The sequence below is a fragment of the Eubalaena glacialis genome, chromosome 18 (genome assembly GCF_028564815.1).
Source record: "Eubalaena glacialis isolate mEubGla1 chromosome 18, mEubGla1.1.hap2.+ XY, whole genome shotgun sequence".
NCBI lineage: Eukaryota > Metazoa > Chordata > Mammalia > Artiodactyla > Balaenidae > Eubalaena > Eubalaena glacialis.
The window spans coordinates 34,199,840-34,227,810 of NC_083733.1; the positions used below are offsets into that span (position 1 = coordinate 34,199,840).

At 58.8% G+C, this 27,971-nt stretch overlaps 1 protein-coding gene across 1 annotated transcript; it reads right to left on the reverse strand.

Moving 5' to 3' along the window:
• Nucleotides 1-650: 650 nt before the first annotated feature.
• Nucleotides 651-26,389, reverse strand: ADCY7 (adenylate cyclase 7). Its single transcript, XM_061172598.1, has 25 exons — nucleotides 26,151-26,389; nucleotides 24,608-24,811; nucleotides 23,319-23,480; nucleotides 22,314-22,463; nucleotides 21,847-21,995; nucleotides 20,697-20,808; nucleotides 16,905-17,032; nucleotides 15,328-15,486; nucleotides 14,979-15,111; nucleotides 11,624-11,815; nucleotides 11,210-11,244; nucleotides 10,606-10,689; nucleotides 10,390-10,462; nucleotides 9,037-9,134; nucleotides 8,013-8,097; nucleotides 7,492-7,617; nucleotides 6,543-6,641; nucleotides 5,322-5,515; nucleotides 4,312-4,399; nucleotides 3,773-3,928; nucleotides 2,929-3,075; nucleotides 2,237-2,341; nucleotides 1,742-1,856; nucleotides 1,011-1,135; nucleotides 651-809 (listed from the first exon to the last, which is right to left on the reverse strand). The coding sequence occupies exons 1-25, from the start codon at nucleotides 26,319-26,321 to the stop codon at nucleotides 663-665; spliced, it is 3,237 nt and encodes a 1,078-aa protein (XP_061028581.1). The 5' UTR covers nucleotides 26,322-26,389; the 3' UTR covers nucleotides 651-662.
• Nucleotides 26,390-27,971: the final 1,582 nt, after the last annotated feature.

The window sequence follows — 27,971 nt, forward strand, 5'->3', positions numbered from 1 at the left end:
AATTTGTCTAGCATCTCAGAAGTCATTTAAAGGATAATAAATACCTCCATTAACAATGTATCCATTTACAACAGACACATGCCAAAGATGACAAGAAGTAAGAAGTGTCCACTGTGGGGTTTTTCTCCCTATTGTTTGAAACCATTTATAGATTTAAAACAAACAAACACCCTTTCAACTCTTTACCAGAATGCGTGTATGAGAAACGTGGACTCTTGTAGCTGTTCTGCTGGGGAGAAAGGAGTCTCCACCCATCCTGGACAAGAAAAGAAAAAGGAGTCTCGCCTGTGCAGCTCACAGGCCAAGGGGGAGTAGGGGTGGGCGGGGTTCTCCAGGTCATGCTCTGAGGTCTCCGCCACAGCACCTGGGGAAATGAGGGTCTAAAACTCACAAATGAGCCGTTCTCTGCTGTGCTGGAGGCCAAGTTGCAGACCCCAATAGCACAGAGGTTCTGGCTGCCTGTGTGTAAGGCTTGGTGGTCGCCTCAAGCTGAGAAATCCTCTAGTGCCAGTTCAAGGAAGCCATGCACAACCACCTGCTAGGGGTGGTAATGGCCAAACCCTTGGACTGCCTTTGTGACTGACGTGGGGCTGAGCCTTCCCCCTGGCTTGCTTCAGGGAAGGAAATCGGCTTCCAGCATGTTCTGCACCTACCTAAAGCTCTCAGTTCAGCCCCAACCCTTGAAACTTGGCAGTATCCGTACAGACAAAGTAAGTCCGCAGTTCGCCTTTGCCTTTGACGTTAATCAGTCCACGGCATTCACAAGAATAACCTAGTCCCTGGAGGATGGTACATGTCTCTTCAGTAACCTGAAAAGGAGAAGAAACCTAAGTCTTCAGAAGCAGAAAGAAAATCTGCTGTGGGAGGGATGAAGAGAAATCGGCCGACAGGGTCTGGTCTCCCTCAAGAATTTTGTGGCTAGAATCCCACAGCTGACTGATGCCCGGGCTCCCTCTCCTCTGGGAAGTTCTCTCCCCCTTGGGCACAGGTTTCCCCAGGTGAGCTTTTACCTGGATTTTCCCAAGTTCTCCGGTGCTCTCCATTCGACTGGCAACATTGACCGTGTTTCCCCAGATGTCGTACTGAGGTTTTCGTGCCCCAATCACTCCAGCAATCACGGGCCCATGGTTTATGCCTAAAGAACATGTTTGCAGTTAGCAGATCATAGAGGCAAAGCCTCAGGCTTATAAGGCCACAGAATCCACCCGGCAACCACAGAAAGCGTTGACAAAACAACTAAAATGAAGGTTGGAAGGGTGCTTCCTGAGGCTGATGGGAGGCGGTACTTGGGATGGGAGGAAAGCGCTCCCTCGGCAGTTTTCAGGCTGTGCTGGATGTGAAACCTGCGTCCACTGTGAACACTTCCTGTATCTACTCATCTCCTCTTGAACAGTAAATGGGCTTTGAGCACTGACCCTGTTAGCTAACAGTGACTACTTAGGTTAATGATTTTGCTTTGTTCTCAATGTATTTAAGGTCACCTCTTTACGGCCAGGGATTTGGGCTTTCCATTCCCCGCAGTGATATATTCCTATTTACTTAAAACTTGCCAAGGTAACTTCATAAATAGTATGCAAAGAATTATTACCCAGTCACTGGGGTTTTAAGATCAGAAAGGGATTTCTAAAACTTTTCATAGCAGATGGCAACATACACCGGACTGAGAGTGGGTTTGCCAGGAGGTGGGAGCTGCACAGTCCCACCCAGAGCTCAGGCCCAGCCTGCCTTCCCAGGGCCTTACCAACTCGGAGGCGGAAGGAGTTGAAGGAGTGCCGGTTGATGCCATCCAGCTTGCTCATCAGGGCGGTGCTGAACTCCACCATGATGCCGATGTGGGCGTGCTGCCGCTCCAGGTCCTGCAGGACAGAGCACTCCATGGGGCCAGGGCCAATCACACCCCGTCTTCCTGCCTCCACCGGCTGTCAGACGGACGCTCCAGAGCACCCTGACCTGCTGAGCGCTGTGTGCCAGCCTGGGCATGAAACCCACGGGGGGACCACTGATGGGCAGAGATGTACCGAGGCTCCTCCACAGAGGGTCTAGGACCTGCTCCCCCACCTAAGCTCCCCTCCTGGTGAGGGGCCGCCTGCCCCAACCCCTCCACCAAAACGCTCCCTCAGGCTGAGCCATGAGCTCCTCTGCCCTTCCCTCATAGGAGGGGGTACGGAGAGGTGCCCCCTTTAAGTACAGTGTTGGTCTGGGGCTGGGACATGAGACCACCAGATTGCCTGGGTACCTGGTTCTCGTGCCCTGAGGGGATGCTGAGCCCTGCAGCTGCCATGTACGTGCTGCCGATGGTCTTGATCTTCTCCACACCACTGAACTTGGGCTTTAACAGCAGCTATAAGACGAAAGGAAGCAGGCCATACAACACAGCTGCAGCCCAGGCCTGTCCCAGATTCTGAGAAGGGTGTAGGATTCCCTCCCACCACCACTCCTAATGCAAACATTTCTCATGCGGGGCCCTTCCCACCTGAGTTCACACCTCCGTACAGGTGGGGACACAGCCTCTGGGTTCTCTCCCTGCTGCTCCCTCTCATCTCTGTTCCCTGACATTCCCTGTCTCTTCCATTCTCATCTGGTCTCATTCCTGCTAAGGAGCAAACACCCCTGCCCAACAGTATCTACACAGGAATGTCGATTATTTGCAGCTAAGAGTTAAGCCCAAACTGAGTGACTTCCTTTGAAACAGGTTGCTAGCAGGGGCTTAGCAGGAAATCAAACTATTCTACAGCCTAAATCTAAGCAAGCTGCCCCTCACAGAGAAGATAAATTACATAGTGAAAAAACAAAACAGCAAACGCATAGGTACTTTTTATAATTTGTGTACCATGTGTTCTCCCCAGGGGCGCCGCAGCACACGTGTTCAGTGGGCGCAGGGTGCCCCCGGCCCCACCCTGCCCTCTCCAGGCTGTGTGGAGGCCTTACCTCGTCAAAGTCAGCTATGATCTCGTTCAACAGGCGCAGGCACTCCAGTCCTTCCTTGTTGACGTCGCACTCCGTGTAGAATACTTTGAAGTCCGGCACGGATGCAAACATGACACACACGCAGTCGTAGGACTGATGGTACCAGTCCTGGATTGGGGGTGGGAAGAAACATGACCCTGTGGCCACCAGACCTCGTGGGGGGCGCGGGGCAGTGGGAAGCAGACTGGGGAGGCAACTCCTCGCGCTCCAGGAGCAGATGCTGGCTGTACATGGGACTCGAGTGGGGGCCGTTACAAAACAGGAGATCCCGAATCGAGCTGTTGGGGAGGGTCAGACTCAGGTTGGTTTTGGGCTCCTTTAAGTACCCTGGGTCTGTACAGCTGGGTTTGAGAACACCTGGGTAGCAGAAGGTAACAATCAGGAGGCCTGGGTTCTATGCTCACTGGGCCTGAGTTTCCATAGATATAAAACTCTCTGCTACATAGAATTGGTAAAAACGCATGTTTTCATCAACAGATGGTCCAGACTGCAAATACCTGGATATTTGATCCTTGCAACAATCCTGCCAGCCAAGTACTATCAGCCCCATTTTATAGATGTGAAAATCAAGGCCCAGGGCAGTGAGATATCTTGTCCACAATCACCGCTGAACCCTGGTCTCTGATCCAAAGCCTGTGTTCTTACAGCTAACACCACACATTGTCTCCTGGGCGCATCAGTGAGGCCAAGAGCCATGGAAACCAAGTGCAGAAAGCACCTTGTAGCTATAGCGCGTCCCTCCACAAGACTGTATCTGTACCTTCAGTCTCCCTGTCCTAGTGACTGAGCCCCTTCTCACCCACACCTCATTTAACTTGTCACCAATGAAGTGGGCGGCCACGTGGGCTGGCAGGACATTCTCTAGAAGAAGGCGGTTCACATTTTCCATGGTTTCAAACTCCTCGTGTTCCTTCTTGAACTTCTTCTTCCACAGACAATCCAAGCGGCAGTAGTAGTCAATCTGCGGACAGAAGGGAACATCGGTGTCCTGGCAGCAGCGAGCGAGGGCAGAGCACACTCGTAACCCTGGGGGCTACGGAGCCAGCCCATCAGCACTCCACCCTGTGCCCCTGGCCAATGTCTCCAACTCAACAGCCACTCCCCAGTCAGCCATGACTCCTAATTCTCAAGTGACCCACAGGATTAAATGTCACTCGTGTCCTGATGGGAGGTAAGGACACTTACTCAGGACCCCGACCCAGGGACCAGAGCTCCCCGAAAGACTGCAGTCCTGTGTGCTGCTCCAAATCTGAGGCAGCCCCAGCCCCACCCCCCACCTCTCCAGAAAGAGGTACAAGCAGCCACGCTGAGCTAGGGACGCGGTGGGCGCCTCCTGGGCTGTACCTGTCTGGAGAGCATGATGAGGGTGGTGTAAAACAGGACCAGGTAGAAATTGATCATTGTCTTCAGATCCCATGAACAGGACGGGGAGCTGCGGATATGAAGGGGAAAGGCAGGCGTCATCTCCACTTCCGCCCAAAGCCCCCCGAATTCAGGGGATGGCATGAGGCCCAGATGCAGGGCCAGCCCACGGGAAAGTAAGCAAGATGGGAGATCGTTGTTGTTGCCCTCGGAGCTCACGTTCTTGTGGTTGGCAAACAGGACGCTTCAGGTTGTAAAGAAAAGAGGGACGTACAGTTGACAGGGAGGTGACATCTGAGCTCACACCTGGGTCTCAAGGAATATTCATGGCAAAGTCTGAACGAAAGCACTCTAGGCAGGCAGGGGAGCAGCCAAAGGCAGCCAGAGCTCCTCGAGGTGAGCAGGGCTTGCAGGTCGGCAGAAGGAATGTGCAGGTGCAAGCCAGATCCACAGGAGCAGACCTTGTTCTGGGTCCCCAGGTTCCTGCCTTTTAGTTCAAGGGGGGCCAGGCCCCCGCTCCTCGATCCACTTGAGGCCCAGAGCCCCCAGAACTACGCACGCGCCAGCCCCTCGCATCAGTCTGGGAATAGACCAGAGCCAACTGCTCTCTCCAGAGCTCTGGAGACCCAGGACATGGCTCAAAGCAGGGGACTGGGCTAGAGCTGAAGCCTCCGCCTCCCCACCCCCAGACTGGCCTAGAGACAGGATCACCCAGGTGGCCTCCTGGGACCGGGGACACCCCCTGCAAATGAGTCACACTCAGCTCTGAGTGCTGCAGACCCAGGGCCTGAGCCCATCACTTCCCCTTCTGTAAAGCGGAAACCATGCCACCTGCTGGTCCAGCCCACACGGTGTCCAGTCCAGAGGGGACTGTGAATGCAAAAGCACCTTAGTTTGAAATGACACTGAGACAAAACAAAAAGTGCTACAATGGGCCACAGTCGAGAAAGGCAGTGGGCAGGGGTCCCGGCAGTGTGGGATCTGGGCCCCACCTGAGGGTGCCATTGGTCTTGGTGAGGTTGCCCAGGCTGTGGCCACAGCAGTCCCACTGCCAGCACGGGGAGATGTTGAAGAGCACCAGGTAGGCCACCAAGGCCACTGTCAACAGCACGACCTTCAGCTCCAGGCTCATCCGCAGGAAGACAGAGCAGGCGATGAAGGCCAGGATGCAGCTGCAGGTGTAATACTGGGGAGACGGGGATGTCAGTCACCCCACCATCTCCCGTCACCAAGAGGCACCTCCCGGATCAGAGGTCACCCAAGGGAGGGACACCTTTAGCCACAGAGGAATCCGTGAAGAGCCAGTGTGTCTTCAGCACCACTCTCTTGCCTCACTGACCTCCCTTAACAAAGAGCAGGCAACGGAATCTAAAACTTTCTATATTGTGTTGTTTTCACTATATTTTTACTTCCACTTATGGCAAGTGAACTCATTTAAAGGAAAAAGAAACACAGTAAATAAAAATGCAGGTGCTGGGGAGGCTGTCACAAGGTCCAGGCAGTGATCTGAGTTCTGCCATGAGCTGGTCCCTCCCAAAGTGCATCTCTGCCCATGTTACTCTCCTGCTCAAGAGCACTCTGTGGCTCCCTACTGCCCCCAGAATAAAGACCAAGCTCTTCACCCTGGCACTCGTGCTCCACTGGAGCTGGATCTAACCTACCTCTGGCTTCATCTCCCAATCCTCCCCCACCCCCTCCCCGTGACACGACCACCTGAAACCTACTGTGCCCACTACCTGCCTTGGCTTTTTTTCACTGTTCCCTCTTCCAACCCCCGTCCCATAACCTTTCTGCCCTTTAGAGACCAGCTCAAATTCACCACGACCCGCCTCAAGTCCCACAGCCCTCATCCTGTCTGGGAGGGCGCTCCAGGCACAGCTTCTGGTGTCAGCCCACCTGGGCCCAGTCCTGGCTCCGCCGCCTATGAGGCAAATCCGTCGGCCTCCCCGCGCCTGCTTCCCCATCCATGAAGTGGAGATCATGACGAGCGTGGTCAGGAGACAACCACCAGCGCAGGGCGCTCCCACCCTCTCGCCTTGGACCCAGGCGCCAGCACCGGGACCCTTTAGCCCCAGCCGGCCCTGCTCTCTCGCCTCGCCTGGGAGAGGGGGGACTCGGCTCTTCCATGCCCATGGGCTCAGGTGCTCAGTGTGCTCTGAGCATGCAGGGACAGTCCGCGTGAGGGCACAAGGAGCCCCGAGGGACACACTCACCGGGAGGGGCTTGCACAGGGTCCTCTCCCAGCCGCTCACGGCCCCCGGGCCCGTCTCGTTCCCAGCAGGCAGCCCTGGGGCCGGGAAAGGCATCAGCGGCTACGGAAAAGACAGGTCCCCGTGAGGGGTGGTCCAGGCACTCCAGGGTCTGCCCCGGCTGAGCGGGGCTGGGGACCTGGAGGGGGCAGAGGGCAGGGCCGGGGCCTCCGAGAGCACCATGGGCATCTCCTGCCAGGCCCGGCTCTAAGCCTGGCCGAAGCCTCTGTGCCCCCGACGTCCCACCGCAGCTGGCAGCTTCACTGCGGGAAGAGGGAGTCCAAGGAAGGCACAGGGACGCCACCCCAGCGCCTGACTCGGGGCGGGGGGAGAAGCTGGGAGCAACGTTTTCAGTGAGCCCCCTTCTCCCCAGGTGACGCTGAGGGAGGTGGTCACAGAGTCCCGAGGGCAGGGGACACGGAGATGGGAGAGACTCTGGCTCTAAATGTCGGAGGGGGGAAGACCGCGTGGGACAAGTGCTGTCTGAGCCCAAAGTACACGAGCCCAGCCCGAGAAGCAGGGCCCAGGTGTCCCCTCCAGCTTGTGCCCAGGGCTGCTCATCCCCAGTGAGGAGACTGGGTCTCAGAGAGGCCGAGACAGGACCTCCTCAGGGACCGGAAAGAAAGACTGGGACGTCAAGGACGCCGTGGTGGCCCTGTGGGGTCGGCCACGTGAACGCTCTGGGGGCCCCCAAGTCCTCATGTGACAAACACAGGGTGAGGAGCTCAGAGCCGCCACGGGAACCTCACAGGGCCCGCCCACAGGGGTCACACCAGATGGGCTTTTAGGCAACAGGATTATAGGATTCTAGAATCCGGAGGTCCCCAGGGTCAAAGACTGCTCCCTCCTCCCCGGAAGCGTGCACGGCCCGAGGGGTCTTTGCCAGGCCTGCCGTCCCCGCCGCAGAACCCACCAGGTTGATGACGGCGACAGTGAGCAGGCTGCCGATGGTCAGGACGGCCAGGGACACCCGCAGCAGGGGCTGCGTCTCCACCCTCTCGGAGATGGCTCGGAGCGCGCCCCGGGCCGGGCAGCACCTCTGCGGAATCACGGTGTCATCACCCAGCACCCACACCCGAGGTGGACGGAGATCCCGCAGGAGGCCTGGCCCGGGGGCCCACAGCCCAAGGGCCCAGCAGAGCGAGAGCTTCTGAGAGCTCCGCTGGGGAGTCAGGGGTGCTGTGCCCGCCCGGCCCAGAGCTCAGGACACGTGTGGTGCACAGACAGAAGGGACAGTCCCACCCTTGGGGCCGGGGACAGCCACAGCCGCTTGCGGACTACTAGCACCTAGGACGGAGACGCCTGGGAGAAGCCTCCGGACCATGCTCCAGGCTGGAGGGGCAGGGGTCACGGGGCCGGGGCTCGCACCACCACAGCCCCGACACCCGGGGGGCCCGGCCTGCCCGCCGCCCAGTCGGGGGCCTCCCCACTCACCAAGAGCTCACGGGCAAAGCACAAGCCTAGTACCAGCCCGAGCACACAGGCCACCAGCCCAAAGGACACACCCAGAGCCGCCATCCTGGAGAGGAAGGAAAAACCTAAGTTCTGGGGGACCCTCTGCCCAGGGCCAAGCCACCGGCATGCTCCCCACCCCCCAGCGCCTCAGTTCACCTTCTCCCCCTCCCAAACGGCTACTCTGCACTCAGCCGAAGGGGCACACTGCACACCGTGGTCCAGCTGCCCCACGAACAACACACAAGGCCTGGCCGAGACGCGAGGACCAAGATCAACATCATGCCCCGCTTTCCGGGCCAAGTTTACAAGAAATAACTGATTATACTACAGCCTTCAGACTCTTGCCCAGCACAGAAGCACCATCTAAAAGCGTTCCCTATTTCGTCTTTATTAAGCACATCCTGAACCACGATCCTAGTGGATCCTTTGGCCTAACTACCCTTCCAGAAGCCGCCAACTGGCTGACCTTCCTCCCTCCCTGTGACCTCAGCCCCCTGCCCCCGCCCCCAGCAACAGAGCCCTTTCGCAGAAGCGTGAATCTCAGCAGCTCCTGTGTACTGGCCACACACCCTGGATAAGGCATTAAGCCCCCTGGCCTCAATTTCCCACACCTAAGAGGGAGGTGGTAGCAGCTACGGTTTTAGGAGTCTGCCCCTCTAGGACTCCAAATACCTCAGGCAACAGTCACAAAAAACTGAAATGCCTGAAGGGCCATACAGAAAACAGGTGACTTTGAAGGCGAGAGGCATCTGGGAGTGGGGAGGTCTGCGGCTTGAGCGAGCAAGCATGTTCAACTAAAACTAAAAATAAACGTTGGCAACTCCAGGTATGGGGGCCACAATGCCAGGTCCAGTTTCTGGGGCTCTGACGCCTAAAGTGACTAAAGGTACTAACTCTAACAGCCAGCCCCTTCCTACAGGTTTTCTGGTGGGATCTGCAAGGTCACCACCCCTCCTAGCCTGACCCCAGTGTGCCTGACCATCCGGCCCATCCCCCGACTGACCTGGGCATCAGCAGGGCATGGACGAGCAGGATGCAGATGAAGACAAGGCTGGCACAAGCAAAGTAGTAGCGGGCCCGCGGGATGGGTGCCAGGCGGTACTGGGGGCGACAGAGACTGTGAGGGGTGGCCGGGCAGCCAAGGCCCCGCCTGCAGGGCAGGCTACTTGCTCTGACCCCTTCCTGGGCTCCACCCTGGCTCGAGTTAATCATCTCTAAGAAAAACCTTACACCCCCTCCTTGACTTCCTCCCCTCCTTGACTGTTACATCATCATGAACAAACAATTTTCATCTGTTTCCATTCTGCAGTCTCTCTTTTATATTTAGAGGCGATACCTTCCCCTCCCCCACCCCGCCCAGGTCTCCAACTTCATTTCCAAGGTCCCTGTAAAGCCCATAGCCCAAGTCCGTAGGCGAGAACCAAATGGGAGCTCTGGGGCTGCTGCGACTGGGGCTAGTGGCGGGTCTGTTCTCACCCCAAACCGAGGAGCACGGCCAGGTCTGAGCCCCAAGCCATCGGGCGGGGGGCCTGTGCTGCCCGCCCCTCCACACCCGGCACCATCTCAAGATCTCAGCCCACAGGGCTCCTGCCGCAGAGGAGCAAACCGAGGCTCAGGGAGCCCGGCAGCCTGTCCAGGTCTCACAGCCAGCAGGTGGCCCGCCAGGCGGCTCTCCTGGTGACCACACCTGCCTCCAGACCCCAAGCTCCCCACACACTCAGGGAGCCCCCCCAGTCCTGGAGGCTGAAGCGGCAGAGCGGTCCCAGCACCAGAGGGCCGTGGGCTGGGCCACTCCCTCAGGCCGCACCTGAGGCCAAGACGCCCCAAACCTTGGGGTCTGTGAAATGGGTACCGTCGCCCACCTTGGCCAGCAGGTGAGGGCAGAATGACACACGCGTGCCTTGGATGTTGCCAGAACCAGTAGGCCCTCGATAAATAAGTGAATGGTCACTAGTGGGACACAAGCATGGTGTTACAGCAGCCAGAAGGGGGAACCGGTCAGGCCCCGTCAAACTGATACTGAGTTTGGGGCTTTTTTCTAAAAAGTGCAGAGCCAAAGGTGCGCACTGGCCCCTATCAGCACTGGCTGAGGTTTGGCATTTGAAGGGAGCAAAGTCTCCCAAACCCAAGTGGGGGAACCACTAACAGGGGTGTCAGGTGCAGGGGCGAGGCCAGTAAGAAGAGAACCCAAACAGGCCGCATTGAGCCCCGTCCCCACCCCAGTGGCAGCTGGAGCGACTCCCCAGCGCCCTCCCTGAGCAGACCTTCTGGGGGTGTTGGCTGCCCTGTGGCCAGCACCCGCCCCCCACCCCAGGCCTTGGAGCCCCTGTTCCTGGGGCTGCTCAGAGGTCCTCACCTCTCGCTCGAAGCCCTTCTCCAGGAAGATGGACCCAAAGGTGGAGAAGTCATCAGACTTGGAGCAGCAGGGTCTGTGGGGTGGAGACACAGGCAGTGAGAGGTGGGGCCTGGAGGAGTTGGGGGGAGGGCGTGGGGGGCCACCCTCAGGAGGCAGCACCACGGACACAGCCACTGGGCATGAGGCACAAGGCGAGCACAGGTCTCGGAGCCTCACCTCGTGGAGCTGAGGCCCTCGATGGCTGACAGCATCTCATCATCGTATGAGTCATCCTCTGACCGCCCCTTGGGGGACGCACTTCTGGAATCAGACACCCACAACGGCATCAGCCCAGGAACATACATCTACTTGCCCAGAGGCAGGGGTGTGGACGAGATGACTCACCCAAGTGGGGTTCCCAGGTGCCTGCAGGAGGTCCCAGGGCCTCGTGCAGGATGGAGGAGGGAAAGGCGGGTCCCACTGAGGCCCAGAGAGGACAAGCGAAGGCCCAGCATCACATAGCATCACCCAGCCACCAGCAGCCCAGCAAGAAGCAGAGGGCAGACCCCCCAGGCCCCGGTCCAAGGTCTCTTCCACTAAACCCCAGGGTTCCATCACACCAACCCCACTGACCCCACTACAGGGTGGGTATACAACAGCCACTCGATCATTGTGAAGTTCTGGTTCCTAAAAACACTCTGACCCAAGCCATGGCGAAACCCATAGTCAGGGCTGGGCCTTGTGGAGCTGCCCTCCTGGACAGAGGCTGGTCAGGGCAGCCTGCCTGGAGGAGGTGACTGGGGCAGGACTTGGCCAGGGAGGCAGGGGACAGGGCACAAACCTGTCAGGGGTCCGGTGGCGCCGTAGGGGAATGGCCTGGAAGGGAAGGGAGAGGGAGACGGTTATTCTCCAGGACCCAGGGCCCTGATGCGCCTCACTTGACCGGGTCTATCATCTCCGGCACTCTCGGATGCAAGGACTGGCCAAGCTGCAGGCACCCAGAACTGAAACTGAACTTGGTCTGGGGAACCAGGAGGCCAGGGACATCCCCCGCCACCCTGGAGCATTCTCCAAATGCCTTCACTTCCCCAAGGGCCCCAGGAGGGAGGGAGGGCAGAGCCCGGAACCATCCTGCAGATGCGGAAAGTGAGGCTCGGACGGAAGGACACCCTTAGTGGAAGGACACCCTTAGCATGTGCTCTCCTGCCCTTTCCCGCGGCCCCTGCTCCCAGCTCTCTGGGAGGAGAGGTCCTACCTTGGGCCTCCGCCCGTGTGGCACAGGGGTCTCGTTGCTGCTCACGCTCTCGCGTTGGTTGAGGTGTGCGAAGGGCCGCGCCGCCCCCCAGGACTCGAGGTAGCGGGTCATGCGCACGGAGGCCCGCATCTTCAGGGTCGCGTCCCCCTTGGACTTGGTGAGGTGTAGGCTGGGCGGGGGCGGCTGCTGGCTCTGCAGGCAGACACAGACACGGCCCCTCCCCTCTCAGCACAAGAACGGCCCGCCCCCATCCCGCCCCACCAGAAACGCGATGCTGCCCAGAACGCTGGCCCAGCTGGCGAAAAGGGAAAATGGCAAAACAGCTGCTGGGTCTGCAGCCCCTCGGGGACCGGCGGAACCCCAGTGCTCTCCCTGGCTGGGCTCCCGGGAGGCCCCAGCTCGGGGCCCTGTCCCTGCCCCAGGCACAACTGTGCACAGCCCCTCAGGCCCTTCTCTGCCTCCCCAGGGCAAGAGATGGGGTCAGGCCCCAAGCCTGAAGGCCCCACTTGGCCCCTGAAGCTCCTTGGGTCTGAAAGCCCATCGGCCCCTCCCGGTGGACGCACCCCAGGGAGATGGCACCCAGGGAAGAAGCCACAAGCATCCTGCCCTGCCCACCCACATGTGGCAGCACACGTCCTTCGTGTGGGAGCAGCCAGGAAGAAGGGGAGTGCTGGCCAACCCAGGGCTGCTCCCCAAGGAGCAGCATTCCAGGGAGTTCCACTTGTACAGACCCCAAACCACAGCATGGGTCCACTATCTGCCACAAGCCTGCCGCGGCCATGCCAGGGACATGGTGGCTTAGCCAGGCCCTGAAGGAGGGGCCCAGCCCTGCCTCCTTCTCCCCCAACCCCCCGCCAAGAACAACAACCCGCCTGGGACCATCCTCAGCTGGCGAGGCCGGACAGGACTGGAAAAGGGGGAGAGAAGAGAAAGACCCCCAAGGCCACCAGGGACAAGCTCGGGCCATCTCGAGGCCTGTTGAGTCCCCCTCCTCCCCTCACATCCCTGCCCTCCAGGAGTCCCAGTCTCCGGCGGTTCCCACAAACACCCACATGGGCCAACACCTACTGCCACAAACACTCGTTAAGCCATAGGCAGCAACTTTCCTGGAAACTTCTTGCCTCCTCCTAGAACAGAAACATTCTTAAACCCTGAGCCATGTCTGTCTGCCAGGCCAGAGGGAATGGCATGGAATTCAGCCCTTGTGAAGAGTCCCAGGGTCCTGAGAGTGAGCTGTGCCCTGTGGTGAGTGACCTGCCCTGGGGGTCTGGGGAGGTCACGTTTCTCTGCCTCCCCTCCACCGTCAGCAACTCTGCCTACACGGCAGCCAGCTCTTCAAGTTCAAGGTCACTGCCACTTCTCTCTTAGGGCAGGGAAGCCAGACACTGTCCCTAAAAATTAAATGGGTCCTGAAGATCCATCAGTTCTGAGCAAAAATGCATCTGTTCAGAAGCAGGGCCCAGGGAGGGCACCTGCAACCTGCACCGGCCACGGGCCCCCTACCAGCCACCTCTGGACACTCATCCCTTGGGGCACCTCACACACACGTAAGCCTACAGAAGCCAGAGCTGGGAAAGGACCTCCCCACCACGCCTCCGTGCGGTGCGTGCAGCACAGTCATGAGAAGAGACGAGGGTGGTCTCTGTGCACAGAAGGGAAGGTCTCCAAGTTACGTCGCTGGTGAAGCAAAGTTCACATTGGTGGAGGCGCTACCGCCAGCTCAGCCAAGAGGCCAGAGGAGTCTTTCCCTCTACTTAGACGCGCACAGACACCTCTCACCACAGGGGTCCCCGGCACGGGGGACATGCCGGCGGCGAACAGGGATGCTCGGAACACTTTCTATAGCACACCCTTCACGCTTTTTGAATTTTCAACTATGTGAATGAATAAAATTAAACAAAGATGGGGGAAGGTAGTGTTGCCAGATAAAAGACAGGGTGCCCAGTAAACCCTGCATGAGACACTCGTACTAAAACCTTCTCCCTTGTTCATCTGGAACACGAGTCTGACTGGGCGCCCGCGGTCATATCTGCTGATCCGGCGGCCCTGCGGGGTGGGTTACCAGACTACGCCTGCCACCACCTCGGGGTCAAGGGCTCTGCTTCATTCGTTCACAAGCTATCTGGGGCCCTGCTCTGTACCAGGCGTTGTCCTAGGACCGGGGGTTCAAGCCTGGAGAAGAGGGACCCCCACCCCGAGCCTGCCCAGGTGGAGCTCACACTGACAATAAACAGTAAAAAGGATAAACAGGAGCATTTGGGACAGAGGGAAGAGGGCTCTGGGCGGAGGGGGCAGCAGTGACAAGGGGTCTGCAGTGGAAAGAGCCTGGCAGTGGAGGGACAGGAGGCTGGCACGGGGCTGGGGAGGAAGGAAGCGGGGGGGGGGGGGGGGTGCGGTGTCAGAGGAGTGGGCGGGGCCCAGAGCTGCAGGGACAGGGTGAGGGGCTGGGCGGTTTCCACGATAGCGGGCTGGGAGCAGCCCCAAGGTACCAGGAGGGGTTCCCCCGATGCTCGCTCAGCATGGCTGACCCACCTAGGGCGCAGTGGGAACGTCGGCAGGATGAAGCCCGAGGGGGTCGGGGGAGGCTCACAGGCTGGCCCGCGGCTGCCCCAGAGACTGGCAGGCGGGCCAGCCCCGAGGACGGCAAAGGCCAGAGTGAGAGGGAGCTGGAAAGAGCCAGCCACTGCCGACATTCTTGAGCAAGCCCCAAGGATGATTCACTGAGGGCCCAGACGAGCTGGCCTCCCACGGGCGGGAACGAAAGGCCCCTGCCGGCGCAGGCAGGCTGTGGGCAGGACCGGGGCCCACGGCCCAGAAGCAGGCTCACAGCCTTCCCCACCACGGGGTCCTGAAGGAAGCGGGGCCAACCGAGAACCTAGAGGCACCGGCCGGGCGGGCGCACGCGGCGGGTCAGAGCCCAGGACACACAGGGGCTCCTGCCTAGTGGCCCCCTGGCCATCCCTTGCTTCCCTGACTCCCATCCAAAGCGTGTTTTTAAAACGTGTCTTTTGAAAATCTGGACGATTAGTGACAACCTCATGGAAAATAAACTAACAGTGACTATTACTTCTAGAACGCTTATGACACACCCAGTTGACGGTGAGGGCTTCACTCAGATTAGCTTTTTCTCCTCTTGAGGTAGGCGCTGTTGTTATCCCCGTTTCATAGAACAGAACACTGAGGCCCAGAGAAGTTGTCCCTTGGGGCCTAGAACATACCTAGTAACGGGGCACTGCCTCCTACCCCGGGCAGGCCCCACCTCTCCCTCCATGGGGGCCATGCCCCGGGTGTGGACCCTGCTCCCCAGCACAGCCCCAGCGCCGCCCCCCCAGCCTGCCACAGCTGAGCCTCGTACCCGGGGGTCAATGACCAGGTAGGTGCGGATGTTCATCTCCTTCAGGTAGGGGTCCCGCTGCTGCCCGTGCCCGTCCTCCACCTCATACGCCTTGTCCAGGTGGTTCAGCGTCGCCTCTGTGATGTGCACCCGGCTGGGGGAGATGAGCGTCAGACAGCAGCAGGGCCCAGCGAGGGCAGACACCCACCCGGGGGTGCACAGCAGGCAGGGCTGAGCAGGCCGGAGCCCGGGCAGGCTCCCCCCACCTTCAGGTCGCTGATTCCCTCTCTGACCCCATGCTGACACCCCACCACCGCAGCCCAGAGTCAGCCCGGACCTCTGACCCCACCGCCATCCAGCTGAGCCTCACCCAGGGACTCCAGCTGCCTCCATCCTGTTGGCCAGGGACACGTCATGGGACCACACGTCATACTGCCACTTGCGCAGCCCGATGACACCGCACAGCACATTCCCCGAGTGTATGCCCACACGCATGCTGATGTCCACGCCTGTGGCCTCCCGCACCTGCCTGGGGCAGAGGCCTGTCAGCCCACCCCAGCCAGGGCTGCTGGGGGGCCCCGAACCCTAGGACAGGCTCAAGGTCCCTGGTAGGGGGTGTGGCACGGGGTGGGGGCAGAGCAAGGGTGCGGGGAGCGTATGGGAACAGGGCAGGCCCAGCTCACAGGAGAGAACGTTCTCTGTCTGAGGGGGCTGCCTCCTCGAAAGGGGATGAGCCCCCCATCTCCAGGAGTGGGCAAATGGATGTGGCCGCCCCAAGCTCAAAGGCTGTTAAAAGGAGGAGGAATTCCAACCGTCACTGGTCACTGTGGCTCACGCTGGAGGCCCTAACATACTATCACTGGGTGTTACCCCTGCCTGGCAGCCCCAGCTGGAGTCTGCAGAGGGATCCAGACACTGCCCCAAACCCAGCAGAAACAAGGAACATGGGGCCAGCCCTGGGGGGCCTTATACACCCCCATCTCTGGGATCTGGGAGCACTGGGAGTTGCTAGCACCACGTAGTACAAGGAGCCCCAGCTTAGAGCTCCCTGGGGCGCAAGGCACCCCCAACACGAGCAGGCCTCCGGCTCCCTCTGATAAGTGCGTGAGGGCCTGGGGAGCACCGGTGCCACGCGTCCGCCAACGGGCTAGGGGTGGACCGAGCCTGCCGGGGTCAAAGCCAGGGGCAGCAGAGGGCCCCGCACAACCTCCACGTGCTCCAGGGAGGGAAGTAAGCCCCAGGGCGGTGGCACCAGCCAGAGGTCACACAGGCGGTGACGCAGAGCCAGCCTGTGACCTGGACCGACTCCCTGACGGGGTTTTTTTCTGGTGAGATTTCAGGAGGAGGAGAAGCTGGAGCTGGGTTTGCGCGGAAGCTGTGCGCTGCCCGGCAGCCCAGCCGCGCCCTGCTCTGCCCCGGACACTGGGCCGTTTGGCCAAGCCCGCCCGGCCCTCCGCCACCCGCTTGACGGCCCCGGACCACGGCTGCTCGGGGCTCCAGAGAGCCTTGTGGGGAGCTGGGATGTTGGTGGCAAGGAGCCGCAGGAGGCTGGGGGTCTCCCTGCAGCTCTGAGGGCTAGTCCCCCAACTCCAGGGTCTTCACAGGGGGAACAGGAAGCAGACGGAGGCCTGGAGTCCAACGCTGCGTCTGCCAGCTCCCCTGCTGCTGCGAAGGCTCAGCCTCCGGAGAAACGGAGCCCAGCTGCCCGTCCTCATGGCCCTCAGCTCTGAGCTTCTGACACTCTCTGGAACTCGGAGTCCCAGTGGGCCCAGAGGGAGGGATGCAAACACATTGTTGAGTGGTCCAGGTAAGCCTCCTGCGCCCCTGGAGCCTCAGTTTCCTCATATGCAGAGCGGGGACAATGCATTCCCCAGCATGCCTTGGGGAGCAGGAGGGGCCCACCGTGGGAACAGGCCCCAGTGCCCCAGGCTTGTGCATGGTACCTACTTAATGGCCTCACACATGTCCAGCCCCATCTTCACACAGTTGCGGGCGTGGCTGGGCAGGGACACGGGCAAGCCTGACACGCAGTAGTAGCAGTCGCCCAGGATCTTGATCCGCATGCATTCATTGGCCTGCAGGGCAAGGGGAGGCCTGGTCAGCAGATGGCCCAGGGGCCAGGGAGCAGGCATGCTGGCCACCTCCCCACACCCTCCAGAGTCAGCCAGCCTCTCTTCTGGCCAGGGGCTTTCTCCTGGGGCACCAGCCACCAGCAGCTGCCTCTGGGCCCGGCAAAAGAACGGGGAACACGGGGGGTCTGCAGGACGAACCCCAAGCAGGTGTCAGGGATAAAAGCAAGTGTTACCAAGGGCGGCCACCTGAGGGCCTCTAGGGAGGTGCAACCTTTGTTTCATTCATCCATGCAATGTTTGAGCATCTACGGAGTGCCCTGCCCTGCCCCAGACACTGGGACACAGCAGTGAGCAAAACAGAAAACAATCCCTGCAGCCAGTGGCAGAGCTGGACACACTAAGCTACATAAATAAAATCTGTAGGGCTTCCCTGGTGGCGCAGTGGTTGAGAATCTGCCTACCAATGCAGGGGACACGGGTTCGAGCCCTGGTCCGGGAAGATCCCACATGCCGTGGAGCAACTGGGCCCGTGAGCCACAACTACTGAGCCTGCGCGTCTGGAGCCGTGCTCCGCAACGAGAGGCCACGACAGTGAGAGGCCCGCGCACCGCGATGAAGAGTGGCCCCTGCTCCTCGCAACTGGAGAAAGCCCTTGCACAGAAACGAAGACCCAACACAGCCATAAATAAATAAATAAATACATAAATAAATAAATTTATTTTAAAAAAAAAATAAAAAATAAAATCTGTAGACACCCATGATAAGTGCTATGGAGAAAAATGAGGAATGGGAAGGAAGAGGAAGTTCCCAGGAGGCCAGAAAAGCCCTCCCAGTGAAGGTAACATTCGAGCAAAGTCCTAAAGGAACTGAGGGAGCAAGCCATGCCAGGATCTGGAGGAAGAGCATCCGGGCAGAAGGAAGCAGCATGTGCAAAGGCCCTGAGGCCAGAAGGGTGTTTGAGACATAGCACAGCAGTCAGTGTGGGTGGAGTGGAGAGAGTAGGGGGGATGAGAAAAGAGAGGTAGCAGGTGCCATAAGCTACGGGGTCAGCAGGTGTCAAGGTAACCCAAGAGATGACCCTGCTGCTAGGGATACAAGGTTTGGGGAGTGGGGGAAGAACAGAGACGAAAGATGGGAGTGGGGAGAAAGGGTGGGGTCACGTAAAAAAAATGCCCCTGGAGGGGAAGGGGAGGCCCAGGTAGGATGTCTGAGGTTCCATCTGAGGTGGTGCTGCAGCTACTTGACCCTCCATAAGCCCTTAGCAAAGGTGGCCATACATATCAAGGCCTTGAGGGTAGGGTTTTAGGGAACAGGAAGGAGAAGCTGCCTACTGGGCTCCAGTGAAGCCTTGCCCCAGCTCCCTCCTACCTTTTCCCAGAGGGCTGGCTCCTAGAACCAGGGTACCCTCTGTCTCCAGATCCAGTGCCCACTCCCTGGCATACCCACCAGGCCTGTGGGTGACCAGCCAGCGCCAATGACCAGGCCAGGCACCGTCCCTCCCTCGAGGTCCCCTACCTGCCAGGCCTTTGTGAGCAGTCCCCTTCCTAAGCCCTCCTCCAATGGCCCATCTGAGTGTGTGCCAGCTGCTTCCCGGTGGGCTCCGTCTGGCACATGCTGAGTTCTGAATGGCCTAACGGAGATGGGTGAGGACAGTGCTTTCCTAGAAAGCAGCAGAAGCTTGGCAAGGGCTGGGACACCCAGGCACAGGCTCAGGGCACCACTGTCCTTATCTCCTCCAGGGCCAGGCGCAGGATAACAGTCTGGATCCAGCCCCGCTGTCAGGGATTTACAGAAGGCCACATTCCCCAGGCTGCTCCTCCCCGTGCCCCTGGCACTTACAGACTGGAGGAGTTGTGTGAGTGTGTTGGGACAGAAGGTGTCTGAGCCCAGACGCAATGCGGACACCCCTGAGAGCAGACCCTGGCTCTCGCCAGGAGGGTACAGTTCTGGAATCTGATTGCTGATAGGAGAAAAGGCTGGGACCAGCTCTGCCTGCTGTGTCTGCCCAGGGACTGGACACTCTGGCCTGAAGACTGGCACCTGCCATAGCCTCCCTCTTCTCATCTATAAAATGAGGCTGCCTCCTGGGCCTGCCATGGAGAGCGGGCTGTGTCCAAAAGGGCAAGGGCAGGTCCTTGGCTTTGTGGCAGGGGAAGAGCCAGCTGTGGCCTTGTGTAGTGAGGATGGAGCCTGGGCCCACATAAGGCCCAACCTCTAGGAACCTCCAGCAGAGAAATCATGAAGGAAGGAAGCTCCTAAAGGAAGGCTCCCGGCTAAACAGACCCTCAGAGTCACTCAGTCCACAGTACCCAGGGGGGACAGTTCTCCAGAGCACCCGTGGCCAGTGGTGTCCAACTGTAGTTTGGTTACCTCCTGTGACGGGAAGCTCATCTCCTGAGGTGGAGCTTGCTCCTGGTGAGGCAGCCCCTCCCAAGATTGAGCAGCTCTTCCTAGTGCGAGGCCAGAACTTGTTCCCATCAAGTTCTAAACCATCGATTCTCTGCACATGGAGTCACCCGGGAGGCTCTGAAAAACTCTCATGGGTGCGGGCATGGGTACTAGGGTTTTACTTAAGCTTTTCACGTGATTCAAACACGCAGCCAGGACGGAGAGCCACTGCCCTAAATCTTACACTTGGGTCTCTACTCAGTGGCTACCACTTCCAGGAAGCCTTCCTGACCACCGGAGGCTGGGCTAAATAAGCACCCCTCAGTCCTGCCCCCTGTACCCCTCTTCCAACCACATAGCACGTAGCCCGGGAGCAACCTGAGGGCAGCCCAGGGCTGCTACTCAGCAGGTCTCCAGACCAGGTGGTAAATTAATGAATAACTGAGGCTCCTCCCCAGCCCCCTACACACACCCGTGGAGCTGGGTGTTGCTTGTGGAGACAAAACAGTGAGATCTCAGCTCAGCCTTCTTTGGTCTCCAGACTCCTCCCGCCTTGGCTGAACCCTGGAGGCTCTCCTTGCCCAATGCCCTCCCTGCTTGGCACCTGCTATGCTCCCCAGGGTCCTTAGGTCAAATCGCGCTCCTCACCTCAGCCCTCAAGTCCTTGAATGTCTGACCCTGTGACCATGTTCCCCACCGACACACTCTGTCCCACTCACACTGAGCCACGTTCATTGCATGGGCACACAGAGCTTTCTTTCTTCTCTAGGTTTTTGCATATGCTGTTCCCTCTGCCTGTAACAGTGTTCCCTTTCCTCTTCAGTTTCTTTTTAGGTTTCTCAAACTTTAATGTGCAGACTATTCACCCTGGGATCTTGTCAAAAGGCAGATTCTGGGTGAGGCCTGGCATTCCACAGTCCTCCCATGCTCCCAGGTGAAGCTGAGGCTGCTGACCTTGCGTAGTGAGGATGGAGCCATCTCCTCCTCCAGGCAGCCTTCTGGAGACCCCCTCTAAGCTCGTGAAGCCCAGTGCATTCCCCAGTGTGCACTGAAAGTCTCCCCAGAGGCCTCACACTCTGGGAGACAGGATCCTGGCTCAACCTCCACTCTGACCATGGGGCACTTGAAAGCTTTGCTGACTGAATGCTAAAATTCAGCCCAGGCCTCCCCACACCCATCTCAGCACAGTGCTGGACACAGGACACCCCGTGGATGCGGTGGCAAGGGCTCCTGACTGTACCATCAGCGGAGGGGAGGCAGCACAGGCCAGTGGGCTCACCTTGGCAATCTGGTCGAACTTTCCGAAGAGCTCGTTCAGCACCACCACCAGCTCTTTTGGGGAGCAGTCGCTGGCCAGCTGCGTGAAGCCCACGATGTCAGCATAGAGGATGCTGGGGGTGGGGTGGGGCCAGCAGGAGGGTCAGGGCCAAGAGCCCCTGAGCATCTGCCAGCCCCACACCCAATCACCCCTGCGAGCCCTCTGCCGCCAGGGATCGGAGAGAAACCCCCCGCCATAAGGATGAATTAAAGTTCCAGAGGCTTCACATCAAAGCAAAATGGAGCAAGCCCCAGTTTGCAGGGGCCCTCTGGAACCCCCAACCCCTTCAGAGCCTCACCACAGATGACTGAATGGAGCCCTTACAGGTGGATTCTCAGGCACCTGGGAACTTCTCCCCTTCCCTATACCTGGATTTCACCTCTGCGCAGACTTCAGAGCTAAAGCCCTGGTAAGATGTGACTGCACGCTCCCTCCAGCTGAGCTCCACACCCAGCGCTTTCACACATCTAGTCCTCATGCTGCCCTTGTAGGAACCCCATTCTACAGACGAGCAAACTGAGGCCCAGGGAGGTTAAGACTTGCTGGGAAGCCAAAGCTGCATTTTGCACCAGATCTCCCCGCTCCTGAGTCTACAGTTCTGGACCATCCACAACCCAGAGGCAGCAGGCCAGTCTCGGGGGTAATGCTGAGCCTGCAGGCAGAGGACCGGGTGGAGCTCACAGCGCCCACATCTACGCTTCACTCAGGTCAGCGCCGCTGAGTAAGATTCTACAGCCCCTTCAAATCAATCAAAGACAGGTGTCAGGACTGGGGGGCCCCTGGCAGTCACCTGGGTGGGGCTTCATCTCCTTCTGGGGGGCCTGTGCCCCTTTGAGAATCATCTGAAAAGACCCCTTTCTTCCCAACAGTCACGTTTGTGCACAGAGTTTGACAATTTTAGGGGGCAGTGGATCTCCCCCAATACTAATCAAATCTGCCCCCACCCCCTGGGGGAACAAGTGGGAGACTGAGGCCCAGGGAGGGGCCTGGATTTACCTCTCCCCAGTCCCCGTGCGGGCTGGGACCTGGGCCTCCAGGTAGGAGGGCAGCGGGCCACCTGCTGGGGCCGCCCTGGGAGACACTGTGCATACGGGCCCGGCCAGCCGCCCACCTGACGTTCTGGTGCCGCTTGACATAGAGGCTGTGGAAGTTGTTGTCAGGCAGGTAGCGGCGGTCCCCACGCTCCTTGAGCCGCTCGATGATGGCCAGCTTCATGCCCATGGAGATGTGGGCAGGCAGCACGGACAGCAGCAGGTTCTCCTGGCACGTGGGGCACAGGGAGGGCAGCGTCAGGCCCCGGGTCTCCATCCTCTCTGCCCTCCTGCCCCTCTGCCCACCACGTGCCCCATCGCTGCTGGCCTACACCTTGCTACCAACCCGGCAGGCACACACCCTCCCGTGCCCCCAGCAGCCCCCGGGATGACGCCAGCACAGGTGTCTGGCCAGGTGGCCCAGGTGCCTCGCTGTGCTGTTCAGTGAGCACATCCTCAGAGAAAGGATGCAGGGCGGGGGGCCTGGGGGACAGCCGGGGGGCCGGGCAGGATCAGGCTGTGGCTCCAGGGGGAGGCGGGTCCCCACCTGCTGGCGCTTCTCGATGCGCAGCTTACGACGGATCTGGATGCACTTCACAGTGTAGGTGAAGAGGTCTCGGGAGGCATCCTGCATCTGGTGCTTGTGGAAGGCGCCCGTGAGGTTCCCGCACAGGAAGACCACAGCATTGGCCAGTAGCTGCGGGCGGGCCATGGCGGGCTCAGCATCAGGCCTGGCCCGTGCCCCAGGACACCGGCCCCCTTGGTGGGCTGGTGACGGCACCCCCTCCCCGATCCCTGGCCTCCCAACCCACTCGGGCTGCAGCCTCCCTGGGGTGGGCAGGCAGGGAAACTGAGGTCCAGACTCACTGGTCTCCTAGACTCACTGGTCTCCTAGTAGGTCACTGTGACCACAGGACCAGGACTCAGACCTGTCTCAGCATCTGCCAGACATTCCCTGGTGCAGAAGGGCTCAGGCCTCAGAGACCAGAGCAGCCAGCCACTTCCAGGGAGGCAGGAACACATCCCCTCACAGAGCCCAGAGCCCAGAGGGAGCGCCAAGGACAGCCACGGAAGGCACAGAGCCAGGCTGACTGCCCAGAGCTCTGGCCCCCACCTCCCAGACCAGACACCAGGCCCGATCAGGAGGAAAACACATCTGTGCATCACCACTAACTGTTCATAATCACTCAACACAAAGGTCACCAGACGGGATGTCCAACCCTGTCCAGATGGGGCTCTGGGCTGAACGAGCGAAACCTCGGGAACAGGGCCTCACCCAGCCGCAGTGCGCTGGACCCAGGAAGGAGGCCCGAGGGTCAGGGCTCGAGGGAGGGGCTGAGCCTCTGGGGTAGCCCAGGCCAGCAAAGAAAAGGCTGCAGGGCAGGGCACCTGCCGACTTGGACGAAGCCCGGCCTCGAGGCCACCTGTCAGCAAACACCTCTGTCTCCAAGGCCTCCAACTCACCCACTCCAGCCCTGGCCGCCCTCGGCCCAAACCAAAGCCCCACCCAAGGCCTTAGCCGGCCCCGCGCCCAGACCCACACGCCCCTCACCTGCAGCCCTACCCGGACGCTGGGCGTGGTGAAGGCCCCCATCAGCGCACCGAGCACCAGGAGGTGGGAGGTGCTGGAGACGACCCCGGCCACGATGGCACCCCGCGTGCTTAAGGGCAGCAGCGTGTACACCACGAAGACCACGAACAGGAAGAAGGGCACCTGCACACAGCGGCGTCATGAGCGCGGCCATCACGCCGCCCCCGCCCAGGGCTCAGCTGGGGTCACTCCGCAGCCCTGGCCCGTGGGGATGGCCCTAGAAGCCTGAACTCTAAGGCTACGCCCCCGGCGCCCTCGGCCCTCAGGTCGGCCCCTTCTCCCACCCTGTGTGGCGAGAGGCAGCGACAGACACAGGATAGAACGAGAAAGTGATGCCCGGCCAGCATCATTTCCTACAAGCTGATTTACCGTATGGGGCCGAGGCTGGGCCTCCGCCGCCCTCATGAGCCAGGGAGCTCTCGCCTGGTGCCCACTGCCCACAGCTCTCCCTCCGCAGGAAGGGTAACTACTGGAAGGCCGGGCAGGGCCCGCTCACCTGCCACCCCCAGCAGCCCAGCCCACCGGCCCCGCCCACTCTCCGAGCTGGCCCCTGGTGGGAACGGCACCCTCCCCCGAGCTTCCCACCCGCATGGCTTGCCTGAGCCTCACCCCACCCCAGTCACAGGACCCAGCCCCAATGGTCAGAGGGCCCCCCCCCGCCCCCGGTGACAATGACCGTCCAGGGCTGGGCCCAGGCCTCAGGCCAGCCAGTGCAGCTCAAGCTGGTTGAGAAAGGGCTGCCTCTTTCAGCTGGCCTGGGTAGGCTGGTCGACGGGCAGCCCGGAGGTGCCGCAGGCACCTCTGTCCCGAGCTGGGGGTGGCCTGACAGGGAATGAAACAGCACAGAGGAAAGCAGAGCCGGGAGAACTCGGGATCTGGCCATCCTGCTGAAGCCCCAGACCAACCCCCGGGCCTTTCCCGGCACGTGAGCCAATTTGTGCCTTTTTGCCTCTTTGAGTTGGAGATGTGTCATTTCCAGAAACACCACAGCCAGACATTCAAGTGGACACGCTTCTCCCACCTCACCCCCATCTCATCAGCACAGAGCTGAGAGAACAAGATCAGCCCAGGGCCCGTTCTCAGTCACAGAACCACAGCCCGGAGAGAGGGAGGGGCCCGTGGCTGGCACACCCAATGCGGGCCCAGTCTCCAGAAGGGATCTGATGCCCAGAGAGGGCAGGAGCTACCGAGTGCACAGCTGGCTGGCAGCACCCAGCCCCCAGGGGCGCCAGGGTCCCCTGCCCTGTTACCTGCTCCCAGTCACAGGCCTCCTTCATCCATGAGTCAAGCACCAGCACGTAGCCCAGCGTCACAAGGCAGGCCCAGATGAGTAGCGCCGAGGCCCTGAGCCACCGGCGGACGAGGCACTCAACATACACGAGCGCGTAGAGAGCCACAAACACGGCAAGCGTGAAGAACGCCGTCCCCAGGACAGCCTGGTGTCTGGAGGGGTCCTGTGGGGGGGGGGGCGGGGGGGTGAACATACACAGAAATGCCATAGCTTTCCCCAGCGGGGTGCCACCTCCTCCAGAAAGCCTGCCAGGTTAGCCTGTCCAGCCTGCCCTAAGCAAGGTCACTTGCTGCTTCCTCCACGTGGGTGGTATCCATCCTCCCTCTAAACATCAAGTTCTTTCTTACCTCAGGCTTTGTGCTGTTGCCTCTGCTAGGGGTGCCTTCACCACCACCTTCCCCCAGTCACCTGTGGGGCCCAGTCCTGTGACGTTCTCACTCCCCCCCCCACCTCAGGCATCCCCCGGGGTCCCCAGCAGCTCTGTGCACACCTGCAGGGCACAGGTACAAGAGCACAGGAGCAAAGCTGTGGAAAGCCTCCTGGGGGAGAGGCCACTGCTCCTAACTCTTAAAGAATGAATGGATGTTTATGAGGAAATACGACCAAAGGCATCCCAGACAGGGGAAGAGCTGAAGGAAAGGTACAGAAGTGCGACAGTGTGGGGAGAAGAGGTAACAGGCAAGACGTTCACAGGTGGACAGCACCTGGTTTCCCCCAGAGGCCCATAAGCTCCATGAGCACAGAGACTAATCTGGGGCCAGCACCCAGTGGGTGCTCAGTAACTATGTGCCGAATGACAAAACAAAGGCCCTCGGGTTTACATCCACAGAGATACAGGCAGCACCGGCAGAGCACCTACTGGGTGCTGGCCACCTTACACATATCACCCTGTTAACAGCCTGTAGTCTCTGATGTTTTCTTCTAGAACTTTACTGTCCCATACAGCAACCACTAGCCACATGTGGCTACTCAAAATTAAATTTCCAATAATTAAAGATAAAATTGAAAATTCAGTTCCTCAGTCATACTAGCCACATTTCAAGTGCTCAACAGCCACGCATAGGTCATGGCTATAGCAGGACGAGGTCTAAGTCAGAGATAATATTAGTGGTGCCCGCTGTCATAAGAAGGATTCTGAGACACACACACCCCCCCCCACCCCGGCCGGCTCCGTGAGAAAGAGTTCTGGGATTGATGCATGATGTCTGCCACGGTACTGGAAGTGGGAGCAGTGATACACAGGCCTTCAGTAAAATCAAAGTCCATTGTGGAGAAAAGTGAGGGTAATTTATTTGGCCAAATTAATGTAACATCTAAAACCACCCCAGACTTAAAAATTAAAATAAAAACTGTGTCTTCCCTAAATATGCCAGCCTAAATATGCTCCATAGCACTTTACAGATGCAGACACTCAGGCTTAAAGAAGATAATGACTTGCCCAAGGCCTCACAAGTACAAAGCATCAGAGCTGAGACCTGGACCCCAGGGAAGCCCCCACTCACCCCGTAGCTGAAGGCGATGACGATGAGGACGGCGCAGGCAGCGATGGCCACCAACAGGAGCGTGAGCAGCAGCGGCCCATGCTGGCTGGTGAGGCGGTACTTCTCGTAGAGTGCGTCGTGGTTGGGGTCCTCCTCGCCCTCGTTGAGGAAGTAGCGCCCCTTGGCCGGCATCCTCCACCTTTGGCACAGCCGCCCAGCAGTCCACGCAGGAAACCCCGCAGCCTGGGGAGCATCTGTCTGCCGACACCCACCCCTGTGCGCCTAGGCCTCTGGTTTCTCCGAGCCTGGCAGGCAGAGCTGGGCAGGAGTCCCCTCGGCCAGCAGCTCCATGGACACACGGGGCCTGCACTGCTCCAGCTGCCAGGCCTTGCTCACTGCACCGCCCGCATCTGCCTTTGCATCCAGGCCCAAAGGAACAGACATGCAGGGTCCTCAGCTCTGCAGAGACACAAAACAGACCAAGATCTGACCTGGACTGGGAAGGCTGGCATCGGGCGAGAGCAAGGCCAGGCCTCATAGCCCCAGGTCTGATTTATCAACCTTCACCAAACCTAACTTTTAGGTCTTTAAAGCTTGGCCCACCCCAAGGTCATAAAGCTAGTCCCCTGTGTTTCCGAGAACTGCGCGGTCCAATACAGTAGCCACTAGCCACATATGACTATCAAAAATTTAATTTAAGTTGATTAAAAACGAAATTAAAAGTTCAGTCCCATATAGAGGCTACTTGGAGAAGATAAATGGCGGCAGGAGGTGGCAACCAGCCAAATCTATGACATGGGCTAGTCAACAACAGTGGTACCCAGGAGAGATCCTGGAGGGCTTGTTAAAACACAAATCACTGGGCTGCATTCCCAGCGTCTGTTTCAGTAGGACTGGAAGGGGCCTGAGAAGGAATGTGCATTTCTCACATGTTCCCAGAAGATGCTGAAGCTGCTGGTCGACACTTTGAAAACTACTGGCCTGCAGGACACATAACCCATTATTAACCAGTCAGTACCATGAGAGAGAGTGGGGATGTTACAGAATAAAATAAATTTAAAAGGCTTACAAACCCAATGCAATATAATGGACTTTATCTGGATTTTGATTTTAAAAAGCTGCAACTACAAAAAAATTTTGAAACGACTGGTGAAATCTAAATGTGAACTGAAGGTGGGATTAAGTTAATAAATTACACTTAATTTTTTTGAGTATAATAATAGCATGATGATTACATTTAAAACATTTTTAAAGTTAAAAAAAAAATTTCAGCCCCTCAGCCACACCAGTCACATTTCAAGTGCTCAACAGCCACACACAGCTACTGTCTATTACATTGGGCAGCACAAATATAGAGCCCTTCTATCATCCAGAAACTTCTACTGGAAAGCACTGCTCTAGAAGTTTGAATAGTTTACTTTCACATGTAGGTCTCTGATCCATCTCAAGGAATTCTTGTGTATGGTGTGAGGCAGGGATCAAGCTTCTTTTTTCTGAATGGATATCTATCTTTTTTTCTGAATGGATATCTCCCCACCAGCCTTTCGTGGAGCCACCATCCTTCCTTCAAGAGTTTTAGTGGAGGCACCTTTGTCCTAAGTCAGGTGGCCATGCATGTGAAGTCTGTTTGCAGGCTTTCTTCTGTTCCAATGGTTCTTGTGCAAAGACCTCACTCACTCGATTACTGGAACTTTTCAATGAGTCCTGTGTCTCAGACACTAACGCCAGCTTCACTCAGAGCATACCCCTTGCATTCATATTATGTTAAGCTTCCACATAAGACTGAATTTTTCTAAAAGGGCCCACTGACAAGAATTTAAGAACCTCGCAAGCTCCGCTTCA

What these genes read in the sequence shown, in the direction of transcription:
- ADCY7 (XM_061172598.1), bottom strand. Translation starts at nt 26,321, where the DNA reads ATGCCGGCCAAGGGGCGCTACTTCCTCAACGAGGGCGAGGAGGACCCC. An exon ending in CGCCACCGGACCCCTGACAG is followed by an intron (nt 10,690 to 11,209) that starts GTTTGTGCCCTG and finishes GTCTGATTCCAG; the next exon opens with AAGTGCGTCCCCCAAGGGGC. An exon ending in CCTCAGGGCACGAGAACCAG is followed by an intron (nt 1,857 to 2,236) that starts GTACCCAGGCAA and finishes TCTGTCCTGCAG; the next exon opens with GACCTGGAGCGGCAGCACGC.